We start from the raw sequence: 14,909 nt of genomic DNA, 5'->3' as shown, positions 1-14,909 counted from the left end.
TGATAGTACCACCACCTAGGCCTACTTTAGGCTATCAGTTTGGCTTTTTAACAAGCCCAATTCAGCTCGACTTTAAGTTCAATGACTTTCTTAATAAGTGGGCTTTATTTCAACCCAATACTTATTTAAATTGAACCAAAATATCCTCAATTAAGATCCTGACAAATCAACCATGTATTCGACATATTTATAAAGCTTTTGGTATATTGTATGCTCTTTTAGCATATCGTTTAATCTTTCGATACTTCGTTCAAACCTTTTGCATATCGTCCTTTCCATTGGTATATCACTTATTCCATCGATATATCGACTTTTTTATGATATCTAATCTTTCACAAAATATCTAATCTTTTCAGCATGATGCCTAAACTTTTAATATAAAATTTGATCTTCAACATGCCGATTAATCCTTTGGCTTAACGTCTAACTTTTGACATAATGTTCGACTCTTTTATTCAATAATTAGTCCTTTTATGGTTCAATTCTATAATCGAAGTATTTTCTTACTTCATTTATCTAAAAATATATTAATTTCATAAATTCATTAATTGATTTCATTATCAAATTTTGAGATTTAACAAGAAAGACATCCTAACTTGTAAAAGCGAAAAAAATTCTTTGGTATCGGAGCGTTGAAAGGTCGAGATATTAGAGAGTCGATATACCTAGAGGACTAGAAGCCCGAGAATCAACCCACCTTAAAAAAATAGATGAAGGACCAAGTTGCATTGAAGGAAAAATCAAGGCTAAGAAGAAGCTCGTATGGAGGACCATAGAGGCCTAAATACGAGAATGAGCCTCACCCCATAACTAGAGGGGATTTATAGGGAATGGATCAATCTCTTTCTTTTATATTGAAGACAAGTGTTTCTTCAGGTCAAATTCAAATATATACTAATTGATGAAGGACTATCTTGGAAAGTGTAAAAGTGATCAATGTGTGAAGACCACCTCAAAAGAAACTCATCGCGATGGGAAGCACGAGGCAAAATACGTGCCTAAGAAGCATTAGCCGATAAAGCCCAACTTACATAGAAAGAAACCTACCGTGATGGGAGACATAAGGAAAAATATGTTTGAGATATATAAGTTCGGAAAACTCTACTCGCATAAGAAGAAATCCGCCATGATAGGAGGCATAAGGTAAAATATAATTGAGACGTATGAGTCAGCAAAACTCAACCCACCTGAAGAGAGCCATTAAAGCATAAGTCAGACCAGATTGAGAAAGCCTAACACATCTAAAATGAGGCTTGCTCGAGACATAGAGGTTGAGATAACTCAACTCCCTCGATGCTAGCTTGAAGTGGAGTGGTCGAGCACCAACTCCCCTTACCACTCGAGGTAGGTGTGTCAAGCACCAACCCCCCTTCTTTACCCGAGATAGGTGGGTCGGGTGTCAACCTCCTCCACCGACCATAGAGGAGTAGTTGAGTGTCGACCTCTCCTTCCACTCGAGGTGGGTGGGCTAGTCAACGCATATCCATTGCCTCACTACTCAAGGCGGGGAAGATGAGTTCTTAGTCCCTTTTTGGGTATACCCAAGGTATGTTAGTCGGAAACCCCCTACTCCCCCTCAAAGAAGTAATCAAAGAAGTATAAAATTGATATGTCGAATAGGTCAGATATTATGCTTTAAGACCCTGACCAAAAAGCCTCAAAAGGACACCTTCAAGAGGAGACAAATGATAGTGAGGATATTATTAATAAACTATTATTTGACATATGTCCTCCATGTGGCATATATGCTAGAAGAAAGGAGACAAAACCTACCCTCCATCGATCTACTCTTGTGGATATCGGTTCAAGACATGCAATTATAGGTTGTCTCTAACTTTGTTACTTATGTGGACAAAAAACTAAATTAAAATTGTCAAAGGTTATTAAAGACTATCTTTTTACTACACTCACTTACCTCAAGTTATTAAAGAGTCTAGCTCGGGAAACCTCTCCTAACCTCAATCTTCATACATGTGGCATTTTAGAAGATCTCCTTGAGAGTTTGATATTTTCATCTCGAAGACACTTCAAACAATCATCTTGGGAGCTCGACGTTTTTACCGTGGAAGTATCTCAGATAACCTTACATAGATGGGCTTAAACCACATTGATTTGATTTGGATGATATTTTTCTGTAACAATAGGATTACATAGTTTTTAAAAAGATAATTTTAGAAAAGACATATGATAATTTCATTCCAGAAATGATATATATATTTTTATCTTAATTAGATTTGAAGTATGAATTTCAAAAATTACTAATATGATTCATGTTATTTGGAGAATAAATATTAAAAAATAAGAAATTCAAGTATGAGGATATTTTATATCTCTGATGAAGGTAAAATATAAAAAGAAATATTTGAATATCCAAAGTCCACAATCGAGAAGAATGAGGTGGCTTTCTTGAGATCGATCATATCCCATAACCGAAGAAGACATCCTATGGATCTATAATAAAAAAAAAAAGAAGGGAAAGAATATAGATAGTTGGGGGTATATTAGACAAAAAAAAAGAAAAAAAGAAAGGGAGACTCTAAAAATTCTGAAAACGGGGATGCTTCTCGCAAAAAACTTTTTTAAAAAATTCTTCCTACATTATATTGTATTAGAAAAAAAAAAAGTTCCAAGTTTAAGTCATGAGAAGAACATGTGCCAGTCGAAATCCCTTTTCTTTTTTTTCGAAAACTCTGAAAACAAAGACGGCAGCAGCAGCTATGCTGTAGAAACGCATGCGCAGAGACTAAATGAAACCGGGGTTTGGTAGATCATTCATTGTATGTCCATGTACCTGATGTCAGCATCTAATATACCTTTCCTTGTCATCGTATTATATGTGCTACATAAAAGATTAGTCTCCGTTGATGAGGTGGAGAGACTGAGATGGACCACTCCTGGTGTTGTTGAATGGAAAACAGAGTCGTCCCTGCTAGTATTCTTGAATGGAAGTCCATGGTGAACTCTGTGATGAATCTAGTGATGTCAAAGATTGATTACACACAGATGATCTCCATAGCAGAACCCTAGTGATTAACTTGATGATACATAGGCAGTTCGAACCAGCTTATTGTTGTGCACAGAGGCAGAGGCAGAGGCAGAGCCAGTTCTAAACGAAACGCTTCAGGTATTCTTGGGCCGTGATATACTTGTAGTGAGGGTAGAGCTCGCTACCATCCACACCACGCGGCCCTTCCACCTCGAAGTCCAACTCACCACGGTAGAAGATATGACAGAAATGTGCCATCGCCGATTGCTCAAATGGTGGCATTTCTGCATCACAATCAACCAGCACAACTTTTAAACTCGAACCATTATTAGTTCTTGACAGCCAACACAAGGCATCATAAATCGCACTCACTGTCCATTTGGGAGAGCCATTCATCCTCTGAGATAAACGTCTTGCTGAGTTTTCGGCCGATGACCCTCTCCCATATCTCGATGACCTCCATCTGGCTCAGGATGTTATCCGGGGGGCGGAGGTAGACAACCTTGTTCAGGGTCCTCGGATCATCGACCGATAGCATGGCATACATTGCAACGTCCTCCTCCGCCACCCATATGCATCTTTTATCCCCGCCGCCATAAACGTTGACATGGTCTCTTGGCGGCATGAAGATTGCCAGTTGCGCCAGCCCAGCTAGGAAGATGCCGGCGAAGCAATTGGCGGAGATGTAAGTGTGGGGGATGCTGGCCTCTTCGATAGCTCGTCGAACGATACGCTTCTCGCTGAAGACCTTATCGCCAGGGGGCATCGCATGATGCATACGATCAACATCCATACCAAACTCGGAAGGGAGGTACCTCTGCATGCATATGTTACCGGCATCAACTTCGACTGTGAAAAGTGGAGTCAGGATGAATCTGAACACCGATACTGGTTTCAAAGCTCGATCACATGATGTCTCAGGAAGGGAAAAAAAAAAAAAGAGGAAAATGTTCTACATATGTATCCTTGGAAGCTCAAGAACAATGATATGGCATATTTTGACCCACATATGAGTCATCATCGACGTCACACGTCATGTCCCAACCAATATCAGAATCCAAGGCCGTACGCCACCAGAATCCTATGACGCACGTCAAGCCAAGTTCCGTATCGAGATACTATGCAACACAACTATCCTGAGTGCTCGAGATGGTATCGTCTGATGCCGCTCAGGCATCCCCCAAGACGCCAGCTCGTCAGAAAAGTCGTCCCATCCCACAAGGGTCAACGGCTACACCGAACCGAGGTGCAACCAATTCTCACACAATAGTATATAAACCCCTGGCCGACGCCCAGTCAGAGGGGGAGAAAAGAACTTAATATCAAATACTCCATTGACTTGCTCGTCGGAGGGGCCAAAGTCGGGAAGCACCCGACGAAGGCCATTTTGCAGGAAGGCGGACACCCCTAAACGACGAGCACCTCGATTCGGGAATTGCCATCCAATACACAAGGACGCGCTGCCATTCATCCCGGAATCGGAGAGACGCATCCCACCAGAAACGACGCTCGGGTCGGCAAACTGAGAAACTCGGATCAACACTCTCTCACAAGGGCTCAGCTGACTCCGTCGGCCCGACTCTTGTCCGAGTTGCTCTGAAATGGTCACTCCCGACCGACGAACGTCCCGACCCAGGAGATACCTTCCATCGCACAAAAGAGAGCAGTGAGCTGGCTCAGATTCCGACCAACGTCAACCAACATTTCTTCCCGAGGGTGCGGCCACCTCACCATCCTACTCACCCCACAAGAAGCTCCCGACATTAACCCGTGGACCTAATCATGCTGACTAATCAACAACGATACTTTTGTTCACTAACAAATAACATATTTATCCTTTAATATAGAATATATGTCCCTCCAGATAATAAGATTATGTGAGATCCCGTCGGTATGCTTGGGTAAACCATTTCCATAAACATCAGTTAATTTTAGTTAAACAAATATGTATAAAGATATAAACTCTCAATGTTTTTTTCATCACAAAGAGTTTCTAAAGAGTATCAATACCCATTATGGTTTCATTTCATATGCAAGTTCTTTTATATTCGGTTATTATATATATATATATATATATATATATATATATATATATATATATATATATATATATATATGCGCACAATTATGTGTTTCTTTTTTACTATTTAAACCAAAAGGATTTTAGGGTAGGAAGAAAAACAAAAAGGTGATACGGTGAATTTGGTAGAAATGAGAAGCCTGCGTTTCTATCAACTTCTAAAGTGACTGATGATTGATTGTCTGTCTCTATCATTGGTTACAAAAACAATAATAATATATGTGGTAGGTACTCCATGATGGACACACTATCATTATATATGAAGAAGCATAGCACCAGGCTGTATCCCACCAGAATCCACGAACAAATGGGTCTCTTGGAGTAAAAGATAAGTTAATGATCACTCTAAATTTATAATAAATACAAGTTGCGTGAACTGATCACCCCATTCACGAGCCGTACTAATACATCTTTTGTCCCAACTCACCGGACAGGCATCACTGGTGTGCATAGTGAACCCACCAAACGTTGGTGTGCACAGCTGGCACGCACGGTGAATGATAGAATCCCATCTATTATAGATTAATCTTTGAGGGAGATCACTCGAAATGTTATAGGGGTTCTTATAATTGTAGATAGATCTTACTTCTAAAGAGATGAAAGCTACAGGGCTTCAAACCCTAGCCCTAAGGGTTACTTCTTAAGTGAGTTATCTCTTTTATCCTTAACCCTAATCAACCAACACAAGGGGCGACGGTTAGGAAGTCCAATGGTTCAAATATAAACCCTAGCTGTGGGTTTATTGCTTCTTGGTTAAGTAGGACATAACCCTGCTAAAGTTCCACCCACCGCACTACTCACGAGGACATAAAATTAGGGATGAAGCATCTACGTCAGCTTTAATACCAGAGACCTAATAATTCTCTACAACCCACCTCTGCTGTCAATCCGACTGCATTCCATAGGTTTGTGGGCGGTTTCTGAATATTCATGTTTAGGTGAAATATCAATTCATCGCCTAAATCTTTATTGTTCTCGATTGTGGCCTCCTTTTGTTTCGATCGACAGAGAAAATGAACGTATGTCGGTGTTGATTGAGATCCTAAACGTCACACTATTCTTTTATAGATTTCGCATTATGTAGAAGCAGAACTCTCTCCTCATTCTGACACTAAAACAATAGCCGGATCGGATCATTCTCATCTCGCGCTACTAGTTAGTTTGTTCTCTTGGAGACCAAGGCATCATATCATGAGATCGAGTACGAGGGAACGAACTTGGCATGGGATGGATGGGGCATACCTTGATGGTGCCGGCTTCTTTGATGGCTTCCACTAGTTTGAGCTGTTGCAGAATCTGATCGCCCGCGATCGTCGACACCACCACGTCCACTTGCTTCAGCGCCGAGATCAGGCTGTCGCGATCGTCCAGCGATCCCTGCGATCGAGCAGCCGCGCGGAGATGCGAGACATCATCAATTGCGCGCAAGAGTAGCGCTTGAAGCAGCAGATCAAGGATCTGTCGGTCACCTGAAGAAGCTGCGCGCCCTCCATCTTGAGCTCCATGAGCATCTGGCACCTGGCGAGATCTGAGGCGGTGTCGGGGCGGAAGAGGAGGAAGGTGGGGTGGCCGAGAGCCAGGCTGGCCTTGACGAGCCTCCTCCCCAGGTACCCAGTCGCACCAGTGATCAGAACTCGATCCTTTGCCTCCGCCATCACGCGCTACCGCTGAGGTAGGGAGAAGGAGAAGGATCCACCGGTCCAACGGCCACCCTCTTAAAGGAGGAGGGTAGAATTTAAGGGTGCGGACGTGGACAAGTATATGATCAGATCGGATCAATGGTTGATCGAGAAGAAACAGAACACATATATGATTGGTAGGATCACCATTCGTCTATCTATCTATCCATCAAAATGAGATTTAGAAACACATCCATATATATATATATATATATATACATATCAACTGTCTGCTTTGGGACCGAAGATTACGCCTTCTCAATTTAATTTGATTCAAATGTTTTTCTTCTCAGAAGCAGTAGGGTCAGGATTCAAGAGTCAAGACGGGTGTTGTCATCTCAGGTTCTGTAGCTGCAGTGCCAACAGTGAGTTGTCTCTTATTTCCTCTCCCTCTTTTGATGCGATGAAACTCTATATGTTCTTGGACATTTGAAATCTTCAGCCAATGTTCGGTTTGATTTAACACTTTGGCATTAAGAAAATCTATTATAAGTTTGCACCATGTCAGTTCATTTCCCTGTCCTCAAACTTGGTTTAATACTCCAACAAAAGACTTGCCTGAATCGCACTGCCCAGGCGCTCATCATATCATCATCAGGTAATGTGCGCACAAGTGCTTGCATATAACCAACCTGCTGCTGTTTTTAGCTCATCATCAACAACAAATCTCTAGCGCACATGAGCAGAATGGAAATTATCGATGATATTATTCTAAGCCTTTGGCTGATCATATATGTGCTTACGAATTTATTTCTCCGAGTGAAATTGATTTCCCCTTATTCGGTTTGCTTTTTCTTCTGTATGGCAACACCTTGTTCTATCCCGAGTCATAGCAGCAGACTCGAGCATTTATTAAAATGCAAAGATCAGGACATGGACATAGATATTTTACCTTACAACTTATCAGACAATCAACCTCACTCACCTTCTTCTTTAGACACTGAAGTTGCCAAACTATGACTCATTGTAACCATGTGTATCCGCAGGAGTCTATGATCCAATAAATAGCTCAAATTTCTTAGTTGACAAAATGTATGTTTTATTTAATATAACTCAAACGAATTAGCATCACACACTTTGAAATAAGACCCATTAGCTATTATGCAACAACCCCCGTAATTTTATTGAATTTGAATCATCATCAAATTTTTATAAATCAATTTTAATCTTAATACACCCATCAATTGTGTCTAAATTGTATAAATTTTAATGTCTAAATTGTGTCTAAGAGTGAATTCACAAGTTTGTTGAGACTACAACCAGTAGATCTATTCCCTTTTTTGACTCGGGCACTAATCCTGTTGACCGAGCCACTCAACTCAGGCACAGACACAGACGACTCGGGATCTTTATTTTGGGAGAAATTGTCAGGTCATACATAGTTGTGCATTTGAACTTGTCATGCACGGCAGATGGAAACAGATGTCTTGTCTCGATCAAACAACTTTAAAAAGAGCTCCATCTATTCACTCATTTCCTAAAGTCATCTCTACCGTGCGGAGCCTCTGAGAAATCAAGTGTGACGAGAATCTTGTGAACGCTTGTGATGTTGTAATGATATTAATCTTCTCAAGGATGCAAGTAGCAAGTTTTTTATGAAACATGCGCAGGCTAGAAACAGGGGGAAATGCAAGTTTTTCATTTCAGATAACGTCTGCATGCAGAATGACCACTTCTTTCTAACAAAAGGGGGAAATGCTCTGTGTATACCCATCCTTGGTTTTCCTGGTTGATCACCAAATTCAAGGGGGGGGGGGAAAAGGATGACCTTACATCATTCGTTCTATAGAGATAGTAATACAGTACGTACTGTTGTTTTCCAATCTTAGCATCATACTGGAGGAGCCAAAATGATGACCTAATTAATAGACAAAAATGAATCCATCAAATTGCTTGTAAGCAACAAAATGATGGTACAAATTATCTATGGGTAGCATCTCAATGGTCAACCTAACCAAGCAAAGGCATTTACCATCGGGAGAGAACAAAAGCTTATGGCCATTTTATCTCCTAATTGATCGTTATCATTAGAAACAAATCCAACAATAAGAGTCGAAAACTTTCAAAATAGATCGATCTCTCTTGCAACTTTCAAATATATATATATATTTTTTGGTCATCGACAACACCAAAACAAGCCACCCACCATAGTCTCCAATAATTTAACCGTCGATCATAATTTCTATGTCAAAACTGCCAGATGCAAGCAATGAAGAAAAAGAATCTCATATACTAACCTACACGTCAGGCTCCTCGGGCAATTCTTCTTCGATGCCGACGCTGATGTCTTCATGCGTAGTCGCTCCAACGGAGGGAGCTTCGCAAATAATTCCAGCGAACGGCATCAGAGACCCGGATGCTCGAGAGAAGAAAAGAGGAGGCAAAGCGAGATGAGGCGACCAGAGCTCTCGGCTGCCGCCACGCCAACCGAGGGTGGCGGCGAGCCGATCGTGGAAGAGGAAAAGGAATCCGATGGCGATGGGGAAGGCTCGGGCGGCGATCGTCGTAGCGGGGACGGCCAAGTGCCAGAGGAAAGAGGGGCGCCCAGATTCGAAGTCCACTCATTTACGAATCATTTTGGGCCGTAAATGAAAATACGGGGCCCACCAAGGTGAACCGACATTTTTAGGCCACGTGTCCTTTCGGCCTGCATTTTTATCCCGCAACACAAATGCATTTTGTCGATGGAAATTTCTGAGAAAGATCGATTGCTATTCGCAGGTACGTTTGTGAAAAAGATACGAGTATGCATTCAGACAAAGCAATCGATCAGATGGAATGGCAGAAAGAGTAAGTAGCATTCAGATTACTCTGCTGATATCGGCTCTGACAAAACAAGCTCGGACGTTACCTAGAAAGTAACAAAGGTTGTTTTATTGAAAAGAAAACTGTTCTGCAAAATGAAAACAAAATGCTGATGCCACCACAACAAACCAAAAGAGTGAACTACACAATTATTATGAAGCCAAAAGCTTCGGCAACCAAACCAAACGACCATACATTGATTGGTTGCCTCCTGTCCTCGGTCTCATCTAGTAGTGCTGGTAAAAGGAGGAAAACTTATGATCCTGTAGGAACTCCTCACCTCTCCTGCAGCAATTGACATGCATGAGATGGGTTTTCTTCTCTGTATCTAACAAGCATGGATCTCATGAAACCGGCTCGCAACGGCCTGGCTACCGCCAGAGGATTTCAAGGAAGTGCATAGGCAGCAAAGCCTCCTCATCACCATTCTTGTTCGTGCAGGCACAATGGCGGTCGTCACAGTTGATGAGAGACTCCCATCTTCACAAGCAATCATAAAGGTTTCATATCCTTCTAGGTCTGCCTCGGTTATCAGAACTTCATCCCCTCCGATGGGACTTTCTGTCATATGCTTCACAATCGTGGGACTGGCTTCGGCCATCTTACATGATGAGATGCTGAGGTCTTTAGTATCCTCGCCAACATTGTAACCTTCAAGATCAACCTCAGATATCAACACTTCATCTCCTGTGAGCAAATCTGTCGACCTTGGACTTCGAATGGCAGGGAATTCTAACTTGCACTGGCTGTACTGTTGGACAGCCTGGAAATTTTTATATGTAAACAGGTGAGGGAGGAAATAAAAGGGTAGTGAAACTCTTAAATGCAATAGCAAATGTCAATGAAGTTTCATTCAAGATGATGCCCAAAAATATCAGTGATCTAGTACCAGAAGTTAAATTGTTCAGTATGGCAAGAATCTTCATAGCAGTTATACTGGAAACAAGATTCCTCTTTGTTCTCTTAGAGTTACTCAACTTCATACAAACAAAATAAACAAGTTGATCCAAAATACAACAAGATGTCCTCCCAAGTTTATTGTGTCAGGCTACCCATATGTGTCAAATACAATAGCAAACTAGCCAATTTTAAGTTAGGCCATGCAGCTCTCTGCATCAGATGCACTATTGGTCTGTTGAAACTTGAAAGGCTGTTTCCCTATGGTCAGCATAATAGTTTGAATATGTTATAATGCACAAAAGTTAGATGAACACAGCAGTTGACTTTTCTATTTCCAACTATAATGTTGACAACTTTGAGAATGTGATTAAAAACACAAAGTGGCAGATATACATATGAAGTATAAGATATATTATTTATTTAAGATAAATCATAAAGTGAACGGAGAAAAGGCAGATCTAGCTCGTAAGCTACACTGCAATGGAGCTTAATGTTTGTACAACAAGATCCAACAAAAATAATATAATTTTCATGGAGTAAAATGAATTAGTGCTTATGATTCACACCTTCCACTGTGATGGAGCTAACAGAACTCTGGGTCTTATTGACTGCACATACTCCAGAGCGGCTGTGGGTGTCATGTTCTTATGCTGCACCTGACATTGTAACATAATCACAATTATCACGATGATATATCATTAAGAGTAATAGATCAGCTAATCAATATTCCATACAATTTATAAGTTTAAGAATGAAAAGGTACCAGATAGCATAGGACAATTGTCGTGCTTCGTCCCCTTCCAGCTTTGCAGTGAACATATGTGGTTCTCCCACACGATGCATTCCCTAAAGAAGGTTGAAGCTTTTATCTCATTCAACAATTCTACATCTAAAAAGAAATTGAAATATGGACAGAAACTTAGTTTTGACAAGACTATATATGAAATATTATACAATATCATGCACATAATCTGACATCTATGTTTATCCAAGTATCACTTCAGCAAGGAGAATACACACACACACACACACACACACACACACACACACACATATATATATATAGATATACATGTACATATATATACATACATATACATATATATATTATGAAATTATGCAGAAATGGTGTTTGACGAGTGTGTGGGTTGTGGATACATATCCAGCATGTCTCGTAGGTACAAATGCAATGCTCCATGTAACACTGCCACTATGACCAGCTTAGACTCCATATACCTTAACACATACTAAACAATTATTATGCCACAGAGATTTTAATAATATAGCAGTGAAATTCCTTTGAGTGGAATTAAAGATAAGCATTCTAAAACAGGGTTCCCTTCCATTTATAAGTTTATTCTCGCTGACAGCAGGCTCCATTATTCTTACTATTCATAAGGATATAGATAAGACAGAATCCTTACTATGAATGAAATCAACAGCTCGATATATGTCGACAAGTGAAGGTGCAAAGAGGTAATCTCTTGTAGGAATCACTAAATGATCGATTCCGTGAACCTGAAAATAAGGAAGAAAGGCAATGAATAACAACAAATACATTAATGAAAAAACAGCTGAATGATGAATGAACAAATGCATTAATAAATGAAAATTCGAATGACTGATTGAACGAATGAGTGAGACAATATACAGTGTGTGGCAAGACATTCCATGAATTAATTACAGAATGTTTTGCCAAGGAAAACAAGGTCAAAGAAATCACTTTAAGACCTTATTATTGAATTAGAATTCAAAAAGATTAGTGTGGTAATTGCAATATATGTTAAATCTCATTCAATCTCCTGAAAGGACTGACCATGTTCACCTTTGTAATCCTATGGCTAGTATAAAATTACATATTTGTAAATATTTCAGCTGGACCATCAGACTTCACTGCACAGCCAATGCACAAAGAACCACAAAATGTATGAATGAAGGGTATTACCATATGGCAAAATGGATAAGTCGTTAATAAACCATTTAGACTATATAGTAATTCTCAAGTTGAAAATGCATTTCTAGAAGTAAATGCATTCAAGAAGGCAAAAGTCACCATGTATAAGGATGATGGGACCAAAGTCTCGTAAGGTTCGTTCAGGGTGATGACACCTCGAACTCCAAGCTGCTGCAGGCGAGGGACGTCGTTGGGAAATGGAACAGCACCGAGTAGTAGAAACTGAAAAATGTCCAAAGAGTGGCAAATATTAGTAAGCAAAAGCCTTTCAGTCCATCGGATTATTAGATATCTCAACAGCATAAAAATGTCCAACAATTAATCCACCACTATATTGTAAGATTGCATGCATCGTAATGCTAAACACAAATTTTCCCTAAGATGCATACTCAAAGTGCTATTGGCAATAGGTATTCGTATATGGCAGTATCCTAAGAATCAAGAACCACCACAGAAAAAAAATCATTGCAGTGATGGGAACTCCGGACAGGAAAAAGGAAATAAAGGCATGTGTATAGCATGAAAGAATACCTGATCAATTTCATCCCACCAATGGAACTCGGCCTGAACTTTGTTCCTGATTACATTGTAAATAAGGGTCGGATAGAAAAGGATCCGAGCGCCCGCGCCAACTAACGCTCGCTTCGCCTTAACCTTCGCAATCTCGCCACCGCGGGAATCTTTTTCTCTCCCGTCCTCCAACTCGACGATCCTCATGTTAGCCGAGTAAAGATTAGCTCCCTGCTCGATTCTTCCTCTCGGACCGCGGTAGCAACGGCACGACACTAGAGCCGATCACTTTGCATCAGTCATCAGTCTAACCATTCCAGTCGAAGGCGGATCGAAGGAAAGCCTCGACGACTGAAGCCTCTAGTGGGGCGTAAACTTTAACGGATTGGAGCAAGGATTACCTCGAACGGGAGCGCGGAGAGCGGATCCAGATCTGGGGAGAGTCGCACAAGAATACAGGAGAAGTGGCGAAGATTTCTCCCTCCTATATTAAGCCGCTTCGATCCCGGGATTGGACGAGGCCAACGAGGAAGAACAAGGGACTCGTACCACTGGGGACGGCGAGAGCGCTCGCTACACACGCTGTTGCTTTCTGAGATCATTACCCCCGGAATAAATCCACCCTAATGGAGTGGATAAAGCCATTGGCGGAGTCTCCAACTCTCCCAGGCTCTAACAACCACGATCGGAGGCGTCCATAGATGATCCAACGGCAGGCGACGGTCGTTCCAGGAATAGAATCAGTCGTGGGGTCTCTCGTGTCCGGAAACTCGACTCTCTGTTCCGTATTCGTAGACGGGTTTTAGAACTGCCGAGTTATGTCCCGTGGCCAAGAGAATGGGGCCCGATCAGCCAATCGGACAGATCCATAGCTCGCTCGCCGACGCGGTAATCGCCTTGGAACAACTGTGGGGCCCACGACTGGACTTTTGTACATAAAAGCGGATGGGGCCCAAGGAGGACGAGGCACGGGATTACTGGTGGCCGTGTGAACGCACCCGAGGAAAACATGATCCGACCGTGTGAACGCAGTGGGATGGATCTCTGTGTGTGAAGGCACTGGAGAAAACTACGAGCCACGGTCGGGGCTTTTTCCCACACCGGTGGGGTACGACGTCCTACGTAATCAATATCCCAAACAGGCGCCACCACGTACCCGCTGGCCTCACCTGCTCGACGCACGTCTCCTTGCGTGGCGATTGGAGAATCCGAGTGGATCCCAGCTGGGCGACGCGGGCGAGGATCCGGCGAGCCAATGTCGGAATTCTGGGTTTGGATGATTCGGTGGGCGGCAGCTGGTTGGAACTCGATGCCACGACGAAAAGGAGGACCAGGGGGGCCCGAGACAGGACGCTGGGAATCGAGATTGGGCGGTCACGATTGTTTGATGGGAACCAGTCGCACATCTCATCCCCGTCCACCAATTGTCGCTTCGACCATGCAACATGGCTTTGGTCTAATTTGATCGGAAGCAATCAGATTTAGGCTCGTGCCGAAGGTGACGACGAGTAGATGCGTCCACGTGCCCAAGCGAGGGTTCCGCACGTCCATCCAAATAAGTTCATCATATGCCAATTATAGCACAGGAAAACGCAGCTTTACGTAACTTTTTTTTTTTTTTTTTGGCGACTTTTATATCTTTTCTAATGTTCAAGAACTTGTAAAAGTGCGTTGCCGGATCAATAACACTTAGCTGCCATAAAAGGAAAGTTCGAAGCCACGCCTCTATACTATTTATCGAATTCTTCTATGATCCTGCACGCTGATTCTACCGGCGCATCAACTATAATTCCCCGGTCAATAAAAGTGATATAAATGAAACACAAGAAGAAGATTCCACTGAGTTTGAAATAATACTCCCTATTTATAAGAAGAGAATTTTTTTCTCAACAGAGAAAAATTTACGGATGATTTACGGGTGAGAGGTTTCGTGAGGGAGTCCGCTACTTGATCAACCATATGTACGTGAAAAACACATAGTTAATATCTGACAAC

The 14,909-nt window shown here is 41.7% G+C and overlaps 2 protein-coding genes and 1 long non-coding RNA gene across 3 annotated transcripts; 1 reads left to right on the top strand and 2 right to left on the bottom strand.

Annotated features, from left to right (window-relative positions):
* Window positions 1-2,953: 2,953 nt before the first annotated feature.
* LOC135649507 (bifunctional pinoresinol-lariciresinol reductase 2-like) lies at window positions 2,954-9,251 on the bottom strand. Its single transcript, XM_065167968.1, has 5 exons — window positions 8,983-9,251; window positions 6,536-6,780; window positions 6,309-6,443; window positions 3,359-3,803; window positions 2,954-3,270 (listed from the first exon to the last, which is right to left on the bottom strand). Exons 2-5 carry the CDS (start codon window positions 6,719-6,721, stop codon window positions 3,107-3,109), a joined length of 930 nt encoding a protein of 309 aa, XP_065024040.1. The 5' UTR covers window positions 6,722-6,780; window positions 8,983-9,251; the 3' UTR covers window positions 2,954-3,106.
* On the top strand, window positions 6,743-7,247 carry LOC108952699 (uncharacterized). The gene is made up of 2 exons (XR_001977800.2): window positions 6,743-6,882; window positions 7,039-7,247. It is a non-coding gene; the product is annotated as an uncharacterized LOC108952699 (long non-coding RNA).
* Window positions 9,252-9,597: 346 nt separating the features above from the next.
* LOC135649506 (phosphatidylglycerophosphate phosphatase PTPMT2-like) lies at window positions 9,598-13,597 on the bottom strand. The gene is made up of 7 exons (XM_065167960.1): window positions 13,316-13,597; window positions 12,936-13,189; window positions 12,504-12,626; window positions 11,875-11,968; window positions 11,214-11,296; window positions 11,017-11,106; window positions 9,598-10,313 (listed from the first exon to the last, which is right to left on the bottom strand). The coding sequence occupies exons 2-7, from the start codon at window positions 13,119-13,121 to the stop codon at window positions 9,879-9,881; spliced, it is 1,011 nt and encodes a 336-aa protein (XP_065024032.1). The 5' UTR covers window positions 13,122-13,189; window positions 13,316-13,597; the 3' UTR covers window positions 9,598-9,878.
* Between the last annotated feature and the right edge of the window lie 1,312 nt (window positions 13,598-14,909).

This window comes from Musa acuminata, chromosome BXJ1-4 (genome assembly GCF_036884655.1).
Source record: "Musa acuminata AAA Group cultivar baxijiao chromosome BXJ1-4, Cavendish_Baxijiao_AAA, whole genome shotgun sequence".
Lineage (NCBI taxonomy): Eukaryota > Viridiplantae > Streptophyta > Magnoliopsida > Zingiberales > Musaceae > Musa > Musa acuminata.
This window is presented reverse-complemented; position numbering and strand designations above follow the sequence as displayed.

Bases quoted from the DNA above. Each gene is read 5' to 3' on its own strand.
- LOC135649506 (XM_065167960.1), bottom strand. From the start codon at position 13,121: ATGAGGATCGTCGAGTTGGAGGACGGGAGAGAAAAAGATTCCCGCGGT. The intron at 12,627-12,935 runs GTATTCTTTCAT...GACATTTTTCAG, and splicing joins GGTGGGATGAAATTGATCAG to TTTCTACTACTCGGTGCTGT. The intron at 11,969-12,503 runs GTGACTTTTGCC...CCTTATTTTCAG, and splicing joins TCCCATCATCCTTATACATG to GTTCACGGAATCGATCATTT.
- LOC135649507 (XM_065167968.1), bottom strand. From the start codon at position 6,721: ATGGCGGAGGCAAAGGATCGAGTTCTGATCACTGGTGCGACTGGGTAC. The intron at 6,444-6,535 runs GTGACCGACAGA...GCTCGATCGCAG, and splicing joins AGGGCGCGCAGCTTCTTCAG to GGATCGCTGGACGATCGCGA. The intron at 3,804-6,308 runs GTATGCCCCATC...ATATGCATGCAG, and splicing joins AAGAAGCCGGCACCATCAAG to AGGTACCTCCCTTCCGAGTT.